At 35.2% G+C, this 22,193-nt stretch overlaps 1 protein-coding gene across 6 annotated transcripts in view; it reads left to right on the top strand.

Annotated features, from left to right (window-relative positions):
• The window catches only part of PPP3CB (protein phosphatase 3 catalytic subunit beta), a 63,887-nt gene that overhangs the window by 27,514 nt on the left and 14,180 nt on the right, over positions 1-22,193 (top strand). For 5 of the 6 annotated variants that reach the window (XM_004701166.4, XM_004701165.3, XM_045291198.1 and 2 more), the window contains exons 5-10: positions 5,246-5,391; positions 5,652-5,791; positions 5,896-5,973; positions 6,079-6,173; positions 9,108-9,233; positions 19,102-19,179. In XM_004701166.4, the coding sequence (XP_004701223.1) occupies positions 5,246-5,391; positions 5,652-5,791; positions 5,896-5,973; positions 6,079-6,173; positions 9,108-9,233; positions 19,102-19,179 (663 nt within the window). The remainder of the gene's footprint in view (positions 1-5,245; positions 5,392-5,651; positions 5,792-5,895; positions 5,974-6,078; positions 6,174-9,107; positions 9,234-19,101; positions 19,180-22,193) is intronic. The other variant, XM_045291199.1, reaches the window with a different exon arrangement.

Genomic DNA, 22,193 nt, shown 5'->3' with positions numbered 1-22,193 from the left:
GAACAGTTTTGGGTTTTGCTGATAGTTTAAATAGTTTTTTTTAATTGGCATATAATTCATATATATGCCACATATGTTCAGTGTTTAATTGTTCAATCACATTAAGAGGAACTGTGCAATCACCACCACAATGTCAGTACATTTTCTCATAATCATTGTTGTTAGCTCCCCATTTGTTGATAGTTTAAATGTTAAAATTATTTTTCCTAGGTGGAATAATAAAACTAAAAGAAAGAAACTTTGTTGTTGCTACTGCAGAAGAGATTTTGCCCCTCAATTTTGAGACATTCTTATGAAGGTTCTTTAACAATTACTTATTCTGTCATCATTGCAGATAATTTCAAATATGCTGTTACAAAAAATCATACCAATTATGGTGGAGTCAATTTAGATAGAACCTTGTAGGAATGCGCTATAGGGTTTCAAGGCTTTAATTGTTTGGAAACAGACTGCCACATCTTTTTCCTAAGGAATAGTTGTTGGATTTAAACCATCAACCTTTCAGTCAGCAGTGGGAAGGGAGCATTAGAGCTGATTGTGATTATGCATGTACAACTCTTTTTAGAAGCAGTTTAACTATAGAAGTGTATATATGAATATTATATCAAAAAAACTACTGTTTTAAAAAATCATTTTATTGGGGGCTCATACAACTCTTAAGACAATCCATACAGACATCAATTGTGTCAAGCACATTTTTACATTTGTTGCCCTTTATTTTCAAAATATTTGCTCTCCACTTAAGCCCTTGGTATCAGCTCCTCATTTTTGCCCCTCCCTCCTCACTGCCCCTTCCTTCATGAACCCTTGATAATTTATAAATTATTATTATTTTGTCATTTAAAAAAAACTACTTAAAAAAACAGACTTGACCTATGGTTACCATGGGTGAAGGGTGTTTGCTTTGCTTAGGGGCAATTGAGTTCATCTTAATGGTGAGGAACAGTTTGGAGGGGATAACAATAATGTTTGTACAACATGAAAAGTATAATCAATGCCACTGAATTATACATTTAGAAGTTGTTGAATTGGTGAATATTTTGTTGTGTATATTTTTGCCAAAATTGAAAAAAAAAATTACATGAACAACGAGTACTTGGAAAAAGGAAATGTTCTGATATTGAGGTAAAGATTGTACAACTCTTCTTGATATGGTGGGAACTATTGTATGATATGTCGATGAAGTGCCAATTAAACTTTGAAAACAAAACAAAACATGTTATTGATGACTTAAAATTCTTACCTGTGTAGTCACCGAATTTCTTTCCCTTAAACTATAGCAATGTCAATCTATAAGCTATAAGCACTTACCCGATACAGCATTGTTTGACCTTTTTCACACCTTATATCCATGTGTTTGTTCATATTTATGACTATTAAGTCTTAGAATTATGTTCTAAAAATAGAAATAATTTTGAAATTACTGAAAACATGACCCAGTAAAGATCACATTGGTAGAGACTTGAAGTAAATGGAATAAAATAATGGGTAACATAAGGTGGTAACTCATATATATCTTTAAGCATCAGGCAGATAACAAGTGAATTTAATATGAGGCCTAGAAAGTACATGCTTGCCGTAAAAGTAAGCAAATTAAAAATTTTGTTAAACTACAGTTTTATCAGAATGCCACATTTAGAACCTTTGCTGAATATAAATTTTTCTCATATTTTAATTTTATACTATTAAAAATAAATAGGAACTAAGCTTATTTTTCTGAGATAATTAAAGACATAAAATACTGAGTAATTGAAAGGTACAAAGGAACAGGAATATACATGATGTTTCTCTGCAAATAATGACAGTGTGATGTGATGGCCGTTTTCTTCTTTGTTACTGCATTAGTTTCCTGTTTCATTGCCCATTTTAGGCATTCAGCATAGAAGAGAGCAATTCTCAGTACTTCCAATATATGAATATGATATTTTCTATTTTAATTGGATGTTACTTAAGTTTTATTGTGATGATGTAGTAGTCTTGTTTGTGATATTAGCAAGAAAGTAGTCACTGTCTTTTTTTACTTCTCCATTTCTAATTTATTTATTTATTAATCATTTTATTGGGAGCTCTTATAGATATCATAACATTCCATAATTCATTTAGATCAAGCGTAATTGTACAGTTGCTACCACAATCAGTTTCAAAACATTTTCCTTCTTCTTAAACTCTTTGATGTCAGCTCCCTATTATCCCCTCTCCCCCTCACGCTATCATCAGTAGTCATTGACTCTTAAAGGATTAAAACTATGTCACTCTCAAATATAGCTTTTGACTTCACCTTACTTGGCCTATTGTTGAACTGTTTTTATAGAGAATTTACTTTTTTAATTTTAGCAATTTTCTTTTTACTTACCTTTAAAAAAATTTTTAAATCATTTTATTGGGGGCTCATACAACTCTTATCACAATCCATAAATCCATCCATTGTGTAAAGCACATTTGTACATTTGTTGCCATCATCATTTTCAAAACATTTTCTTTCTACTTAAGCCTTTGGTATCAGCTTCTTGTTTTTTCCCCCTCCCTCCCTCATGAATCCTTGATAATTAATAATTTTTTTTCATGTATTATACTGACTGATGTCTCCCTTCACCCACTTTTCTGTTGTCCATCCCCCTGGGAGGGATTATAGATAGATCATTGTGATCGGTTACCTCTATGTGCCCCCACCTTCCCCTTACCCTCCTGTATGGCTACTCTCAATATTGGTCCTGAGGGTTATCTGTCATGGGTTCCCTGTGTTTCCAGCTCCTATCTGTACCCATGTACATGCTCTAGTCTAGCCAGATTTGTAAAATAGAATTGGGGTCATGATAGTGGAGGTGTGGAAGCATTAAAGAACTAGAGGAAAGTTGTATGTTTCATTGGTGCTATAATGCACCCTGACTGGCTTGTCTCTTCCCCAACACCCTTCTGTAAGGGGAAGTCCAGTTGCCTAAAGATGTACTTTGGGTCTCCAGTCCCACACTCCCCTCATTCACAATGATAGGATTTTTTTTGTTCTGGGTCTTTGATACCTGATCCCTTCGACACCTCCTGATCACATAGGCTGGTGTGCTTCTTCCATGTGGGCTTTGTTGCTTTTCAGCTAGATAGCTGCTTGAAGATGTTTCTCTTCAAGCCCTTAAGACCCCAGACACTATTTCTTTGATAGCCAGGCACCATTGGCTTTCTTCGCCACATTTGCTTATGCACCCACTTTCACTTCAGCAATTGTGTCAGGAAGGTGAGCATCATGGAATGCCAGGTTAATAGAATAAAGTGTACTTGCATCGAGGGAGTACTTGAATAGGGGCCCAATGTCCATCTACTACCTTAATACTAAACCTTTAAATATTTGTACATAGTTCATTTCCCCATCATCATATACAAATATATTTACATATGTACATGCCTGTATTTAGACCTCTATAAATGCCCTTTGCTTCCTAGTTCTTTCCTCTATTTCTTTTTGCTCTCCTCTTGCCCCACTATCATGTTCAGCCTTCATTTGGGTTTCAGTAATTCCTCTCGGTCACATTGTCCTTGATAAAGCCCTAACAGGCATTCTATACCCTCCTTGCCATCGATTTTAGATCACTTGTTGTTCTCTTGTCCCTGGGTTTGTTAACAACCAATTCCTTTTTCCAGCTTCCTCCTCTCTCATGTCTCCTGGAACCTTCAGTCCTGTTGTTTTCTCCTCCAGATTGTTTATCCCCCATATCTTATCTAGATAGACATGCAGGGATACTTTTTACTTATCTGCTGTGTACTTAAAATCAATTTAGAGAGAGCAAATATTGTTTTGTTTTTACAATTTTATTGGCACTTATTCAACCATATCAAGAAGAGTTGTACAATCATTACTACAATCAATTTTAGAACATTTTCTTTTTCTTTGTGCTCATTGTTATCTGTATAATTCTTTTTAATTGTGACAAAACATGTACATAAAAGACATTCTCCAATTCATCACCTTCTGCATGTATAATTCAGAGCCACTGATTATACTCTTCATATTGTACAGCGATTATTGATTTCCCCCCCAATTATTCAACCACCTAAATTAGCATAAACTGAAAGCCCCCTAAGCAAAAACTCATCTTCTTTCACCCACGGTAGCCATTGGTCAAGTTTGGTTTCTTTTTTTCCCCTTTTTTCATTGGTTTTCTTGATATAATATTCACGTATCATAACATAGTTATGATATCATAGTTAACATATTATGATATTATGATAACATATCATAGTTAAATTGCTTTCAAAAGATTTGTATGTACATCATCACGATCAGTTCTGCTCTCCCCTCCTGCATTCATTGTTTGTTCCCCAAATCCCCTCACTCTTCTACATCCCTGATATACTATTGCACTAGTTATTGTAAGAACAAATATTTTGTCTTCATAAGACTGCTAACATTACTTTTGTTGATTCTGAGAAGGGAAGATCTTTGCCTGTTTTTTAATTTCTCTATAGTATAGGGAAATTAAAAGGCGCCCTGGTGATGTAGTGGTTATGAGTTGCACTGCTAATCAAAAGGGCCAAAGTTTGAAACCACCAGCTACTCCGTGGGATAAATATGGGACTTTTTACTCTTGTAAAGAGTTATAATCCATATGAAAATAATAATCTATAAGTTATCAAGGGTTTGTGAGGGAGGGTAGGTGGGGGAGAGAGGGTGAAGAAATGGGGACCTGATATCAGGGGCTCAAGTGGGAAGAAAATGCTTTGAAAATGATGATGGCAGCATATGTGCAAATGTGCTTGACACACTGGATGAATGTATGGATTGTGATAAGGGATGTAATAGCCCCCAATTAAAATATAAGGGGGAAAAAAAAAAGAATTACAATCTCAGAAAGTCACAGGGGCGGTTCTGCCCTGTCTATAGAGTCACTGATTTGGCATTGACTCAATGGCAGTGAGAATAGTCAAATTCATTTTTTGTGTTGTTCAAGTGTGTAAGTTTGACAGATAACATATACTGGAGCTTCAAAAAGCTTGTGGAAAAATGTCATTACTTTTAAATTACATTTTCCATGGAAGTTTTGAAGCCTTCTCATAATAGTTGTTCATCAGTATAGAAAATTGTCAATTCCCTCTTCCTGCCTTTCTGTACTCATCTAATCACCCATTCTCAACTCATGGCTACAACTTGTTTGTTTTCCAACTCTCTAGTTTTTCTTGCCTTTGTTTTAAGGATTTTATATTTTCAGGTTGATTAATGTAATTTTCAACTATTAAAATTTGTTTTTTATTTTTCTAGGTAAAATTAAGTATTCAGAAAGAGTGTATGAAGCTTGCATGGAAGCTTTTGATAGCCTGCCTCTTGCTGCACTTTTAAATCAACAGTTTCTTTGTGTTCATGGTGGACTTTCACCAGAAATACACACACTGGATGATATTAGGAGAGTGAGTATACACTTTAGCTCCAAGATTGTTTCATGTATGTTGTATTTTGTTGAACATAGACTAGAAGCTTCAGACTTCTCTTTGCTGCCAAGATTAAATATTGATAAATTTTTATATGTTGATAATGTATGGAAATGTCTTCTAATCATTCAGAGCAGTATAATATGGATATTATTCAAAATTGGTACCCCTTTCCCATGTCCATTCTCTCCTTACTTTTTGATGCATTATTTCTGTTCTTTGTTTCTTTTCTTTCACAGTTAGATAGATTCAAAGAACCACCTGCATTTGGACCAATGTGTGACTTGTTATGGTCTGATCCCTCTGAAGATTTTGGAAATGAAAAGTCACAGGAACATTTTAGTCACAATACAGTTCGAGGATGTTCTTATTTTTATAAGTAAGGAAAAATGTCCTAGATTAATCACATTTTAGTTCTTAAAATAGCATATGCTTTATATAGAAAAACATTGTTTTATTTAATTTACTTTTTTTCCCCTACAGCTATCCAGCAGTATGTGAATTTTTGCAAAACAATAATTTGTTATCGATTATTAGAGCTCATGAAGCTCAAGATGCAGGGTAAGAGTTTTATTTCCCTGACCCAAATTAACACCTTAAATACAAATCAAACTTAGTAATCATGATTGATGCTTTACGATGCATATTAAGCTATTTGTTTTGCAGCTATAGAATGTACAGAAAAAGTCAAACTACAGGGTTCCCTTCATTAATAACAATTTTTTCGGCACCTAATTACTTAGATGTCTACAATAATAAAGGTAAGATGTTGTTGATAAAAAAAATTGTTAAGAAACTTAGCATTTTAATTGATTTATTTTGTAGAAACAATAGTAGAAAAGGGGTATTGTTTGAAGTGCTATCTATCCAAATCTTATTATGAAAAGTTATAAGATATAAGGGAGGGGAGAGAAAAAGAGATACAATCCAAAATGTGAAGAATTTAAGTCATATGTAACCATTCCACAACTTGTCAACCTTGCTTTTTCTCAACTTTCCTTTCTTAAATTTTCTTTCTCTTTATAATCGAGAATACTTTCTTGCTTGTATAAAATGTCAATGCTATGACCACTTACTTCAGTTATTTGCACTGTCCTACCTGTTTAGTTTATCATGTTTCTTGTTTTATGTTCTCTGATCCAGGTTCTCTTAATATCCTTTTCCTTTTGTACCTCTCCTCATGACGATTTGTGTCTGAGCTGTCTTTGATTAATCCACTCTTGGCCTCCTTTGAGGGAAATATGCTTCCTTTCTTTTCTTTTCACTGCTTATTCTCCCTTTTTCTTCTTTCTCTCTCTTTTTTTCTTTATCCTTTGCTTCAGTGATTTCCATATCCTCTCCTTCCAAAGTTGGTTAGTCTATAATAACTGGATTTCATTTAACTTTGAACATAGCTTGTTGAATGATATATCCCAAAGGATCTTAACTTAGTTGTGTGTGCCAAGGACATTGAAAATGAGATTGGGTATATTTCGAAGTTCACATTTTCAGAAGAGGAAATTAAGAAGCCAGCTCTTATTCTGCCTTGACATGTCTGGAATTCAGTTGCCATAACTTCCAGGGTCAGACAGAAGTGGATGTGCCAGGAAGAAAGAACAGAAGGTTAAAGACTTAAAAGTACATTTAGAGAGATAATGAGGTCATTGCTAAAAATGGGTCACGGTGTAAGTTCAAAATAGAGTATTTATGGGAGATTATAGTTAAAAGATTTAAAACATTTGCCTTCAGATCAAACTGCAGACTGGATAAAAACTTTGATATAGAAAATGCTACAAGAATTTATAGAAGGTTAATAATTATCAAAATACCGGTAGCATTGAAGTAAAGTGAATTGCTCATCTTGAGAAACGGGTATCTGTGAAGCTCTGGATTATGCCAATGCTTAAGTGAGCTTTTAAATTGTATTTTGGTTTTGAAAATTCTATAAAGATAACTAATGATGTCCTTTATCCTTTATTTTTTGAGGATAAATATGTCAAATTCTATGTCCATTCTGAAAAACAGAAACAAATACTGCACTTAGCTTTCTTCCAATGTTGTAATTCTTCACTAGTTATCTCCCCTTGTCAGTATTATAAGAGTCAGTGTTCAGTGCCCAGTTCGTTAGTTTACTGGTTGTCCTTTGTCAGGAAGTTAAGGAATTGTTTTGTTAGTCTTTAGAAAAGAAACTTAAACTATAGATTCTGTCTTGTCAACATCAAGTGTCTCTTGGTATTTCTGAATCTGGATGTAAATAATGTTAATAATTTGAGTGATTACATTGTATGGACGTTTGTAGTGTTTCATTCCATTCTCAAGGCAATTTTCTAGAGTCTCTTCCTCAACGCCACCCTGCCCCCCATACTAAATAAGATTAGTATCAACCCAAGTCCATGGTTTCTAGGTCTACATTTATTTATTTTTATTTATTTATTTATTTTTTTAATAGCAAACGTCTTACTTTTATTTTAAGGGATTTTTTTCTGGGTCTACATTTAAAATACTTTTATTTCACATGGGAAAATTACATGTACGAGGGACTTCAAAACATTTGTTGAAAAATTCCATTATCTTATAATCCCATTTTCCTGAACTTTTGAAGTTGTTAGTGAAGAGTAACATGTAGCATGTTTTCTTTTTACTTTATTAGCCAGAACCATACATTTTAGATTTATATCTATTTTTCCATACTCACAGAATGAGTATACATACAAAGGGGCATCAAAAAGTTTGTGGGAAAATTCCATTATTTTTTATTTCCATTTTCCTACAAAATTTTGAAGGCCCTCATATATAGCCACAGTTGCTATAATTATAATACCTATAAGGCATTTTATAATTTTATGTACTTTAACGTGACATATTCACTGATCTTAAACTTCTGAGACATGCAGGTTTGATATATTAGTTACCTACTTAAAAATGAGTAAAAGATTTGTTAAATAATTAACTCATCATTGCATGGCTAGTATATTCTGTACATAGATTGGAATCTAGCCCTTCTAACCCAGTGTTCCATAAAATTCAGTATAACCATGACTAAATTCTATGTCAGTTACTTTAAGATATTAATTATATTAACATGTTAAAACATTAGGTGAATCTATGTTAGTTTTGGGTTACTTAGCTGTAATGTTTTCTCTTTTGGTGTTTTAGTGGGATTTTTCCCCTAAGTGAAGTAAAATACTCTTTGTAGTGGCTTCACCTGATTTCTCAACTTAAACGAAACAAATTGATCTAGAAAAAAATATTTAAAATTGATATTTATTTTGCTTGATTACCTTTCAGCTATCCTTTTCAGGTTGCCCACAGCTGAAAAGACTCTCTAAAATACCTCCAACTTGTTTGAGCTTTAAACCTAGAAAATTGCTCATTGCCATTCTGTGTTTACTCTAAAATTTGTATTTTCACAATTTTGGATTTAGTAAAGTGCATGTTCATCATTGGGTTATAACATAAAATGAACATTCTAGAGAGAATCTGGAAATTTCATTTTTAATGAGTGAAAATCTGCCTATCACGCTATATAAAAGTATATTTTTATTTGAAAAGTTTATTATTACTGAAAATTAATTTGTATTTCCCTCTTCCATCCCTAATTCCAGTCACTCCTCAACTCTCCTCTCCCTAAAAAAGATATTTTTCTGTTTTTATGTGTTTTATACTTTTGACATTAAAGACAAATTCTTAAATCGACATTCAAACTTATCTTGCAGCTGCTGTATTAAAGTATGAAAATAATGTGATGAATATTCGACAGTTTAATTGTTCTCCACATCCTTACTGGTTGCCCAATTTTATGGATGTCTTCACATGGTCTCTACCATTTGTTGGAGAAAAAGGTATGAATTTTTAAAAATTAAAAATAAAAAACAAAGAAAAACGACCTAAAACAATTGTTTTATCCCTGTTACATTTACTCCCGTTTACTATTGCAGGCACATGTTTGCTAGAGGAAACTGAAGTCAAGTTTCACTGTGCTCACAGCTCTACTTGTGTCAGTGGGTGTGGATATGAGAGCCTCAAAGATATTTTAGTTAGCTGTGTACAGCCCCCATGTGAGAGTGTCTGGGGGACAGGGAGAAGACTTATAAATAGCCTGATGTTGTCTTCAGCTGTTGAGTTTTCTTCCTTTTTTTCTTTAGCTTAAATCTTTTATTAAATATTGGAGAAACAGCTATGCTTCAGAATGGACCCTTCTGCATAATTTATTACCACTTTGGGGCATGTCATAGCAATTCATGAGCTAATTTAATAGCCCTAATTTTTGACAGTGTTAGTCATTTTATATCAACTCTATCCTGAGAGAAACTCAGATTCTACCTTAATATTTTTTTCATAGGTCAAAAGTGTATAAAGAATTTTATTTATTTTAAAAGAATTTTAATGCTGATAGTTACCTGATAATTTAAATGAATACATTAGTACATATCTAATAGATTTTTAAATGGAACATAAATATTACGTAAGAAATTTTGTTTCTAGATATATAGAATCTTAGGCTGTCCGTTTTTATCACTTTCTTATTTTCCATGTAATGATAATTTCTTTACAAAGCGCCTTAGTTTCCATGTGTGGAAAATAACACTATGAGAGTACAGACATAGTTAAAAACCATTTTGTTCCATAGCCCCCTCTGTTTTTCTCACTTCTTCCTTGTTACAAAATGTGCCTTTCTGTATGAGATATGGCACTCCTGTCATGGCAGTTTTTGGCTCTGAAATTCAGTTAATAAGCTGTATATTTAAAAGATTTTCTGCAGATAGCCTTTAACCTTTGTCAGTTACTCAGTTGCTTCAACATTAAGTTAATGTGAAGATAGAATTACCCACTTTAGCATTTGAGAAGGAGACCAGTGCAAGGCTTAGATGTAGGGGATGAATTACACTTGTAAACTTCTATCTTTGGGATATGAGAAATAGCTCAATCATAGCATCATCAGACTAAAGGAAGTTTAAGAATTCATCTTGCTCATTCTCCTGCCTTCAGACTGCTCTGCAATTAAGCTATTTTGATATAATCCGATGCAGGGTGGTGAGCAGGATGGGGCAGAAGGAAAGTGAACATTCCATAGATTCTCTAGTAATAGTTCTCTGATACTTCTGTAATAAGGAAATATTTCATTATACCTAATCTAATTGTCTATGCCCTAAGTGTAAAAACAATGAAGTAAACAGCAATAGTAGGTTTTTCTTACCTAGTACACCCATCTAAAACCAGGTTAGCAGAATTTTCATGCTCATAAGTGAATTTAGTAGTCACCTAATACAACTGCTTTTGAGAGATGAAAAGATTTAGTCTAATTTTTGTGGATTCCTCAAGAGCAAAGATGAAGAATAATGGGTTTCTATCAATGTCCCTACATTTGAAGTCTTCTTCATGACCTGTGGTTCTTTTGCCCCTCTAAATCATCTTATTTGTTGTAGGGATTGATTCTAATCTTTTGACTCTTTTTTTGTTTTCTCTGGATCATTTCTGAATTAGGCCTTTCGAAAAACTGTGGCGCTCATATTTTAATATTACATGCAAAAAGACGCCCACCCAAATTTGAGTACTGTAAGAAAACTTCCCCCAATTCTGTGTATTTTGCCATGTTAGCTGTTCAGGTAGCCTATTTTTATTCTAATGACGGAATTCATAATGAAAGGGTTTATTAAGGAAGTCAAGTTGTAATGCTATTGAAAAATGCTCAGCTTTGATTTGTTTATCAGGACTTGTTAAAAAGTTCTATCAAGTCTGCTAACAAATACCCATAGGGCATACCACTCTACTGTAAATCGCAACCAGAAAGCATTCAGCTTAAACTCCATGGATCAAGTCCAGCTCTCCGAATTAAGTGCTCTGAGACACCCCACTCCAGTAGGCCTCAGTCTAAAGCCAGTCAGCTCCACTTCTGTGGGTCAGCAAGCCCAGCTTCTCCAATTAAGTGCCTCTAAGCACCTCATTCTATAAGCCAGCTTTCTGCACAAAAGCACTCAACTTGCTCCGTGGCTTGGGAAGTCAGTCAGCCTGTCCCATGCTTTAGTTCATGCTCCTCTAATGGTGTAGCTGTCTTCTGGATCCGGGAGGTTCACTGCACAGGGATCCTGGGTCCAGAGTACGTGCTCCACTTCTGGCTCTTGCTGGTAATGAGATCCCTCCGCCTACTTCTTAGACGGCTCATTTTATACATAGCAGGATGACACTCCTGTACACAATTACTCACAGGTGAATCCTATCAGTATCTACCCCACATTCTTACCACACCCATACAAGGAAAGATGCAGGAATCAGAGTGTTTGGCCAGAAGAATCACATTAAATAATTCACTGCCCTGCAGTGTGATCTTCCATAGTAGTTTATGCATCTATGATTTATTAATTTACTGGATTTTTTTTTTCATTTTGAGAGTTTGCTTCATTCTAGTCACTAAAGATAAAAATATAAATGTAAGAAATGGGTCTTTGCATATTAATAGATGACTTAAGATAGAGAAATAATGATAAAATATGTGGGAAGCATGATGATCCAGCAGATTGCAGAAATTATTAGACAATTTCATTAATACCACATGCAAATGAAATTTTGCAGAATATATTAAACAGTTGCAGCAGTACAGTCACAGAGAACATCTTGAAATTCAAGTCGTATTCAGAAGAGGACATGCAATGAGGGGTATCGTTGCTGATGTCAGATGAATCTTGGCTGAAAGCAGAGAATGTCAGAAAGATGTTTTGTTGACTTTGCAAAGGCATTTGATTATGTGGGTCATAATAAATTATGGATATTATTGGGAAGAATTTAAATTATAGAACATTTAATTGTGCTCATGACGGACCTTTATATGGACCCTCATGTATATGTATATGGACCAAGAAGCAATCATTCTGACAGAACAAGGGAATATTATGTGGTTTAAAATCAGGTAAGGTATACATTAGGGTTCTATCCTTGCATGATATTTATTCAGCCTATATGTTGAACAAATAATCTTGAGAAGCTGGGGTATATGGAGAACACGGTGTCAGGATTGAACCATTCCATTAACAACCTGTAATATGCAGATGATATGACCTTGCTTGCTTTAAGAGAAGACTTAAGTACTGAGAGCAGAGAACTTGGAAGACTTGCAGATCAAAGACTACAGCCTTCAGATAGGTTACATCTCAACATAAAGAAAACAAAATTCCTCACAACTGAACCAATAAACAATATCATGAAAAACAGGAAAGATTGACTTTGTCAAGGATTTTGTTTTACTTGATCCACAATCAATACTCGTGAAAGAAATCATCAAGAAATCAAATGACATACTGCTTTGTACAATTCTTTTGCTAAGGATCTCTTTAAAGTGTTGAAGAGCAAAGATCAGATTTTAAAGACTAATGTGTGTCTGATCCAAGCCATGGTCATTTGAATCACTTCATATGCATGTGCAAATACCATGAAATATTTGCATGTGCAAATACCATGAAATAACCTCCAAGGTTAGCAGTTCAAAACACCAGCTGCTCTGCAAGAGAAATATACGGCTTTCTACTCCCATAAAAAAGAAGAATATTGGAGAAAACCTTAGGGAATAGTTCTCTGCCTTATAGAGTCACTATGAGTCAGAATTGATCTACAATGAGTTTGGTTTTGATGCCAAAAGAATAAATAGATGTGTTTTGGAAGAAGTATAGCCATAATGCTCTTTGGAAGCAAGGATGGCAAGACTTTGTCTCACATACTTTGGACCTGTTAAAAGGAGGATCCAGTCCCTAGAGATGGGAATTGTGCTAGCGGATTGGGGTGTGTGATGACAGTGAGACTCTTCACCAGAATGCATTGTCTGTGGTGTTGCTTTGAATGGGAACCAGCTCAAAGACACCTGACAAGAAGAACAAACACTCTACTAAAAGTATAGGCAAAGTTTTATAGGAAGTAAAAAGAGAGAGAGAAGGTCATTTCTACCAGAGTGGTTAAAGTAACATATGAATTGGGACTTGAATAGTGGTAGACATGAGTAAAGGAATTTTAGGTAAGAATTTTCCAAACAGATAAGAAAGCATAAGGTCTCTTTGAGAAATGTTGAGTGACTTTGTTTGATTAGAATATAGGATATATAAAGAAAAGTAATAGAAAAAGACTGAAAAATGAAGTCTTGACTAGATCGTGAGAGGACAGGTAGTGTAGTGGGTTAGGCATTGGCCTGTTAATCACAGGCCAGCAGTTTGAAACCACCAGGCACTCCACAGAAGAAAGACCAGGCTTTCTACTCCCGGTCCACCAGCCACTCCACAGAAGAAAGACCAGGCTTTCTACTCCGGTCCACCAGCCACTCCACAGAAGAAAGACCAGGCTTTCTACTCCGGTCCACCAGCCACTCCACAGAAGAAAGACAAGGCTTTCTACTCCGGTCCACAAGCCACTCCACAGAAGAAAGACAAGGCTTTCTACTCTGGTGAAGATTGTTACAATCTCAAAATCCACAGGGCCATTCTACTCTGCCCTACAGGTTTGCTACAAATTTGAATCAGCACAATGGTTATGAATTTGGATTGTCTTTTGAGATTATGAGTATCTTTGTCCCACACAGAGAAGTTAGAGCTTTGATAAATGGTGGGAAACTTCTGAAGCAGATTGATATAACCATAATAAAACTCTGTGACTGAGTTGATTCTGGCTCATAGCGACACTATCGTACAGGGTAGAACTGTTAAGTAGAGACATACTGTAGCACTGGTAGTATTGAGAATAGAAAGCTGGAAGGTAATTTAAAAGTTGTAAAAGTAGGATCAGTTGTCTTAAAAAGATTGAATTTTTAAGAGAAGGGAATAGTTGAAGATGACTATTGGTAATGATAATACAATGAAAATCATCATTTTAGATATATTTCATTTTTATTATAGCTGTTCCTCATCTCTGTTAAGGAGCTCTGGTGGTATAGTGGGTTACTTGTTGTGCTGCTAATTACAAAATCAGCCGTTTGAAACCACCAGCTGCTCCATGAGAGAAAGATGAGGCTTTCTACTTGACAGTCTTGAAAACCCACAGGGGTAGTTCAACTTTGTCCTATACGGTCACACTGAATCAGAATTGACTTGATGGCAGTGAGTTCTTCTTTATTGAACTCTCTAGGTCTTTGGCCATGTAATTTCTCCCCAGTCAGATCCTTTTTTTTCTCTCTCTTTTTAAAACATCTTCAAATTCCTTTCTGTCTTCTTGTTCTGCTTAATTTGTCCTATAAATCTTAACCCAAGTAAAGTTCAACAGCCCCTTTTATGCATGCTTACAGTTAAGCAATGGAGTACTCCTGGAGACATTTATATAATCTTTTCCTCTTGGTTTTCAGCTTTATCTGAGCTCTCAAATAGTATTCAGACATCCTTTATTTCCCTAATCTGCTTCCTTTTCCATTTCCTTTAGGGGATGTTCTGAATGTCATCTTTTTTCCCTTCAATACTTTCTTTTTGTGTCTACTTCTCTCCATCTCTGAGAAAACACATGTCACTAGTGGGAACCCTCTCCACTGACTGTTCTCCTCTATAAACTAAGCTCAACTTTAGTCCTACTAGATCGCTATTCCCAAAGGGGACCATACTGCCCCCAGGGGCCTGCAAAAGCAGACACTTAGACTTAGTCCTGGATTGTGGGCTATCACACACAAGTTTTAAATTGTCAGTGGGACGTTGAGTGACTTTTTTTCCTGAAAAGAGGTGAATAGCCCTAATAGGTTTGGAGTTTATGTTTTAGATCCCATTACCCTTCTGCTAACTCAGGAACATTAGTTCTCCTGTTTCTTCAACTTCTCTACTAGCACTTTCATAATTTGTTCAGTCTATCTGTTCTCTAAATAAAAATAGCATTTTCCCCTATCTGTTATATTCTCTGGAGGCCTGGTAGTGCTTTCATGTGGCTGTTAATTGAAAGGTTGGTGGTTCAAATCCACCAGCTGCTCTATGGGAGACAAATGAACCTATCTGGTCTCGTGAAGAGCTACAGCCTTGGAACCCTAATATAGGGTTGCTATGCTTTGGAATCAATTCCATGGCAGTGGGTGATTATTTTCTAGCTGTTTCTATGCTGTCCTCACCTGTCTTTCACAGCCATGCTTCTGGACAAAAAGTGCTATAAATGTGAAAGCTATTATTTAGTATTCATAAGTGCCCCATGTCACTTTCAAGATAGAGTTCGCTCCTTAACCTGTCACAGAAGATTCTTAGGGACCTTCCTTTTCTCTTTCATATTCTCTGTGCTCCAGCCATCACAGCTAGCTTCCTGATTGTTCCAGGCTCTCAGTTCCATGGCCTCATGTATTTTCTTTTTTGTTTTATACACCTTTATTGAAAATAATTCACATGCCATACAATTCACCTATTTAAGTTTGTTCACAGAGTAGTGGATCCATCACCACACTCAATTTTGGTTATCATCCCCCAAAAGAAACCACTCATTTGGAGTTACTACTCATTTCCCACAAACACTCTCCACCAAATCTAGGGTAAACACTAAACCCACTTTCTGCCCTCATAGAAATAAATGCCTTTTTTAGACATTTTATTTATTTAGTTAGTTAGTTTTAAGTCATTTTATTGGGGTCTCATACAGCTCTTATCACAATCCATACATACATCCATTGTGTCAAGCACATTTTTACATTTATTGCCATCATTTTAAAAACATTTTCTTTCTATTTGAGCCCTTAATATCGGCTTCTCATTTTTTCCCTCCCTCTCCTACCCTCCCTCCCTCATGAACCCTTGATAATTTATAAACTATTATTATTTTTTCATGTCTTACACTGACCAATGTCTCCCTTCACCCACTTTTCTGTTGTCCATCCCCCTGAGATGGGGTTATATGTAGATAGATCATTGTGATCTGTTAGACATTTATTTTAAATGGAATCATATAACAGGTGGTGTTTTGTGACTTCTTTCTTCCCATCTTCCTATCATATTTTCTAGATTTATCCGTGTGGAAGCATGAATCCATACTTCCTTTTTACAGCTGAGTAGTGGCATAGTGGTTCTGCATTGATCTGCTAATCGCAAGGTCAGCACTTTGAAACCACCTGCCAGAGTTGAGGGGAAGATGAGGCTTTGTTCTTCAGTAAAGAGTTGCCATCTCAGAAACTCAGACGGGTAGTTCCGCCCTGTCCTGTGAACTCACTGAATCAGCACTGACTAGCCAGCTGGCTGTGAGTCTGAGGGTTTTTTGGAATAGTTATTGTGTGGTAATAGCAAATTTTGCTTATCCATTTCTCTGTTTTTTGAACATATGAGTTGTTTCTGCTTTTAGCTATTGTGAACAGTCATGTGAACATTGTGTACTTTTCACCTATTTTTCATATGCTTTCATTTATCTTGGTTATAGACCTTGAAGTAGAATTACTGAGTCAAATGCTAACTCTGTTTAATCTTTTTTAAACTGACAAATTATGTTAGTTTCCAAAGTTAGATCTCAGCAACAATGTTCTAATTTAATTTCTCCATATTATCACCAGCACTTGTTATCTGTCTTTTTTTATTATAGCCCAGTGGTTCTCAACCTTCCTAATGCCGCGACCCTTTAATACAGTTCCTTGTGTTGTGGTGACCCCCACCCATAAAATTATTTTTGTTGCTACTTCATAACTGTCATTTTGCTACTGTTATGAATCACCCCCTGTGAAAGTCAAGACCCACAGGTTGAGGACCGCTGTCATTGTCATGGGTGTGGCACAGAGAAAAATGTGTCCATTTGCTTCTGCCCTATGTGGCAGTTTTACCTTGTCCTGTAGGGGCACTGTGAGGCAGAACTGACTTGCCAGCCATGGGTAGTTGGTATGAAGTGGTATTTCATTATGGTTTTGATTTGTATTTCCTTAAAGACTAATGACGAGCTTCTTTTCATAGGTTTCTTGGCAATTTATATATTATCTTTGGAGAAACATCTAAATTATTTGTCAACTTTTAAAATGCATTGTTTTTCTTATTTTGGTTTTAACAAACAGAAATTTATTTTCTCAGTTTAGGAGGCAAAGAGTTTGAATTCAGGGTGCAAGCCAGGTAAAGCTTTCTCTCTTTCTTTAAAAATAATTTTATTGGGGGCTCGTACAACTCTTATCGCAATCCGTACAAACATCCGTTGTGTCAAGCACATTTGTACACTTGTTGCCATCATCCTCTTTCTACTTGAGCCCGTGATATCAGCTTCTCATTTTTCCCCCTCCCTCCCTGCTCCCCCCTCCTTCATGAACTCTTGATAATTTATAAATTACTATTATTTTGTCATGTCTTACACTGTCTCCCTTCACCCACTTTTCTGTTGTCCATCCCTCAGGAAGGAGGTTATATGTAGATCCTTGTAATCAGTTCCCCCTTTCACCCCACTCTCCATCCATCCCCCCAGTATCACCACTCTCACCACTGGTCCAGAAGGGATCATCTGACCTGGATTCCCTGTGTTTCCAGTTCTTATCTATATCAGTGTACATCTCTGGTCTAGCCAAATTTGTAAGGTAGAATTGGGATCATGATAGTGGGGAAGGAGGAAACATTTAGGAGCTAGAGGAAAGTTGTATGTTTCATCATTGCTACACTGCACACTGACTGGCTCATCTGCATTATTTATCTTTTGAGTTGTAAGACCTCTTTGTAGATTCTAGATTCAAGCCTCTTGTTAGATACATGATTCTAAAATGTTTTTTTCCATTCTGTGGATTGTCTTTTTTTATGGTGTCCTTTGAAGCACAAAAGCTTTTAATTTTGATGAAGTTCAATTTATCATTTTTCTTAAGTGCCACATTCATGAAACCCTTGCTTATTCTAAGCTCATGAAGATTTACACTTATGTTTTATTCTAAGAGTATGATAGTTCCAGCTCTCATATTTAAGTCTTGATCCATTTTGAGTCACATTTTGTCTATTGTGTGAAACAGAGCCCAACTTAATTCATTTGCTTGTGGGTAGTAGTTTTTATTTGGTGAAAAGACTGTTCTTTTTCCCATTGAATTATTCAGACATCCTTGTCAAAAAACAATTGATTTTTAAAAATATGAGGTTTTACTCAATTCTGTTTCACTGATCTCTATGTGTACTTACAGAGAAGTATAGAAGGGTGGGAACGGTCTTAAAAAATAGGAAAACCAAGAGTACAATCCTGGAAACCAATTGAAAAGATAAGGAAAAATATACAGCTTGTCAAAGAGAATTGAGTCCCAGGCTTTTAGATCACTGCCTTTGAGTTGATCCCAACTCATAGCCACTCTAGATAGGGTTTCTGAGGCTGTCAGTCTTCATGAGAGCAGATAGTGGAAGATTTGTGGTGAGCAGTCCAATGCTTACCTGACAGCGGAATATTTAAAATAAGTTTTAGGGGAGTTGCTGAAGATTGCATCTTGGGACATTTTTGAAACAGTGGAGCAGTTTGTGCTATGATTCTTTTTTTTTTCCCCCTTTAATGCTGGGTTTTAGTTAGACTTATAGCCAGATATTATTCATTTTCGTTATTACCTCTCGGGAGCTTTATGTTTTCTGAGTGACCTGGAAATTTATTCCATAATGAAAATCTCTCTCTCTCTTAGACTTGTAATACATTGAATTGACTTCATTTGAAAATCATGTACATTAAAACGTTTTCTATCATTCTTACTGTACAAACGTGTTAGCTATGTGGAAACTTTGTTCACTTATATAACTGGTTGCTATGTTTACATATAAGTATAGTTGTATATGGTCACTAATGTTTAACTTCTTTTTTTATTAGTGACAGAAATGTTGGTAAATGTTCTGAGTATTTGCTCTGATGATGAACTAATGACTGAAGGTGAAGACCAGTTTGATGGTATGATTATTCATTTTATTTTTTTGAAAATTGTGATGGTATCTCTTATTGCTTAGCTCCAATACACATAATTTTGAAAATATAGTCTTACTATCAAGGAGCTATGCTATTTTATAAATGACAATTCACTGTTTATTTTTAAATAATTTTAGTGATTTAAATTTTAACAGAGTTATGAAAAAGAAGATAACTTTTAGAAAATGGAGTTCGGTAGAATAAGAATTTTAAAGTCCTAGAAGAACTTTGGTGTTTTTTCATAAATATGGATAGCACCTAGAGAAAGGATATATCAATCCTTTTTGTTTCTTTCTATAGTATTATTACTGCATCAGAAATATACCTGTACCCTCACGTTTACTTTACGTCTACCTTCCAGAAAACAAAATTGGATGTTCCCAACTTACATTCTAAAAGACTACGTATAGTTTAATGTGGGATTCAGAAAGCATTTTCTTCCATAGAAATAAAATTAAATATGGTTGTTAGTTCTAATATAAGCACAAGCTGTAGTATTAAATTAAAAGTGTGTTGAGAGGGTGGGGTGCCACCCCAGCCGCTGCTACTACTATTACTACTACTCGGATTCAGTAATGCACAATTGTACGGTTGAAATATATATGTATTATATTAGAGTTATCGAGAGCATGAGAGATATTACAATAATACAGTCAGACACTTTACATGGCAACATTGCTCACCTCAGCCCAGCTTAGTGGTCCACGTGGAGAGAGGGGGAAGGGAAGGAGGAAAAGGGAACAAGGGAGAGAGGACTGGAGAGGAGAGGGGGGGGAGAGAGAGTCAGAGAGGTCTGAGTTAGAAAGGTTCGAGTCTGAGAGGTCCGAGAGAGGTTCTAACCCCCTATATTGCTGACTCACGCCTATATCCCTTTTGGGGGCAAGCCAGCCCACTAATTACAGGTAGAGACATACGTCACAGGGAGGAGCTGCACTATAGGTTACACAGCAATGAGTGGGTGGTCTAGGGGTTGGTCTCTAGGTCTCCATAGGAACATTATCAGTAGGGTGCAAACCCCTCCTGCAGGAGCCTGTCCATTGTCCCCAGAGGCAGGGAGCAAGCCGCCCACCCCTGTGGAGGGATGAGACAGCAGTCTGGCAACTGATTGCCTTCAACAAGCCTACAAAAACAAAATTTCTTTAAATTTTAGTTTTGAAATATCTATTGAAAACCTTAATATTTATTTTAAAACTCAATTTTCAGGAGTGGTAGGTTAGGATGAGGGGTGTTGAGTGGTTTGAACTGTTAAACGCAGACTTGATGGTCTGAAGTGTGACCTCTCCCCTGCCCCCTCAATTCACATTAAAACATTAATCAAAAACAACACAAAGATACGAACGTAAAGTTGTTATTTGGTTGGAGAAGGGAAACTATACTAGTGGGAACCAACAGCCAGAATGGAAATAATAAGAATGCTCTCTCATTGTGAACAAATAAAATGCTTACTCATTGTATAACAAACATTGTCATCATTCACAAAGTACACAAAGATAACACGTTTTAATTTTAAAACTCCTCTTTCCTTCCACATTTCCCTCAAATCTTTGTTTCGGTATGCTTCTCATAGCTATGATCAGCATACAGATGTTTCCATGTATTAAACATGGCCTGCATATTGGTAAGAGTTTAGCTATATATATATATATATTTTTAGCTATATATTTTTAAAGTTTATTAAAATACTATAGTTTTCTTAATTTATTGCTTAGCATTTGCATTGTTTTTAAAGTATCCTTATTGTGAATAGCAATATAATAAGCATCTTTGTACATTAGCTTTTATTTTCCTTCTTGGAATAAATTTCCAGAAGAGAAAGACATTATAGAATAAGAAAAGTTTTATTATCTTTAGTGCTTTACAGAAGAATTGGACCAGTATGAAGTCCTCTAGCAGTGACTCCATAGACATTTTCTCCATAGGCCCACCACATCGTTTTTTACTTATTCTTGGCTGTATAGTAGTAAATTATAGTTCCTTAAAATTACATTTATTTCTGTTGATGCTTAAAAAATGATCTTCTAATTGTGTAAACTGCCCATCTTAATTGACCACTTATTGAGTGGTCAAATTGTGATCAAAACTATATACAAAATTCTCTACTTACAAACAGGTTTGATTCTTAAACACTGTTTGTTATAAGCCCATTTGTTCAAAGTACAAAGGAACTGTGTACAGTGTCTGCTATTGCCATTTGTTGGTGGTAGAGATGTGCTTTTATGCTGATTTGGAGTTTTGTTAATAACTGGAGTAAGTATATTTATGTATGTTACTTTTTTGGTTTAGATCAAAAGGAGTAATATTTTCCTTATTTTGATTCTCTTGATGTTCATTATTGAAGTTTTTAGTTTTAGTTTATTTCATTGTGTCATTTCCATAAAAATTTTAAATAATTTCAATGATTACTTTCCCCCACTCTAGTACCTTTGTTATTAGAACACATCTTGAGTTCAACTTTTAGCTGCTCATAATAACTGGTTGGCCTCAAGCAGTTATTTAATCTTTCTGAGCCTTACTTAATTTCATCTTGAAGATGAGGATCATAAAAGCTACTTACTTCATAATGTTGTAGATAATCAGATAATGACCAAAATAATTTTGAGTACATAGCCTGCTCATATTTTTTCGTAAAGCTTTCGGTTAATTTGTTAAATGCTGTGAAATACCTAGTGGGACCTTTAATTGATACTACATTAAATTTATATCTGAATCTAGGGAGGTTTTTTTTTCTTTTCGTTTTCTCAACTAAAACCAAAATTTCCTGTTCTCTATAATTAGTTCATTTAATGTAATTACTCCATATATTTAATATACTTAACGTTAGTCTTAAATGAGATTATTTTTCTCTGAAAAAAATGTTATTACCAAATTAAATTAACATTCCCGTATTTTTTTTTTTAACATTCTGTGTTTTATATTTTTCTTACTACTACATTATATAGTTGTGGATTTATCCTATGTCCAGCAACTTTATCAGAATTATTTCCTACGGTAATTTTCCA

This window comes from Echinops telfairi, unplaced genomic scaffold, assembly GCF_000313985.2.
Source record: "Echinops telfairi isolate 266 unplaced genomic scaffold, ASM31398v2 ScPeMD7_70;HRSCAF=299, whole genome shotgun sequence".
NCBI classification, from domain to species: domain Eukaryota; kingdom Metazoa; phylum Chordata; class Mammalia; order Afrosoricida; family Tenrecidae; genus Echinops; species Echinops telfairi.
The sequence above is the reverse complement of the archived record's forward strand: the minus strand, read 5'-3'. Positions and strand labels throughout refer to the sequence as shown.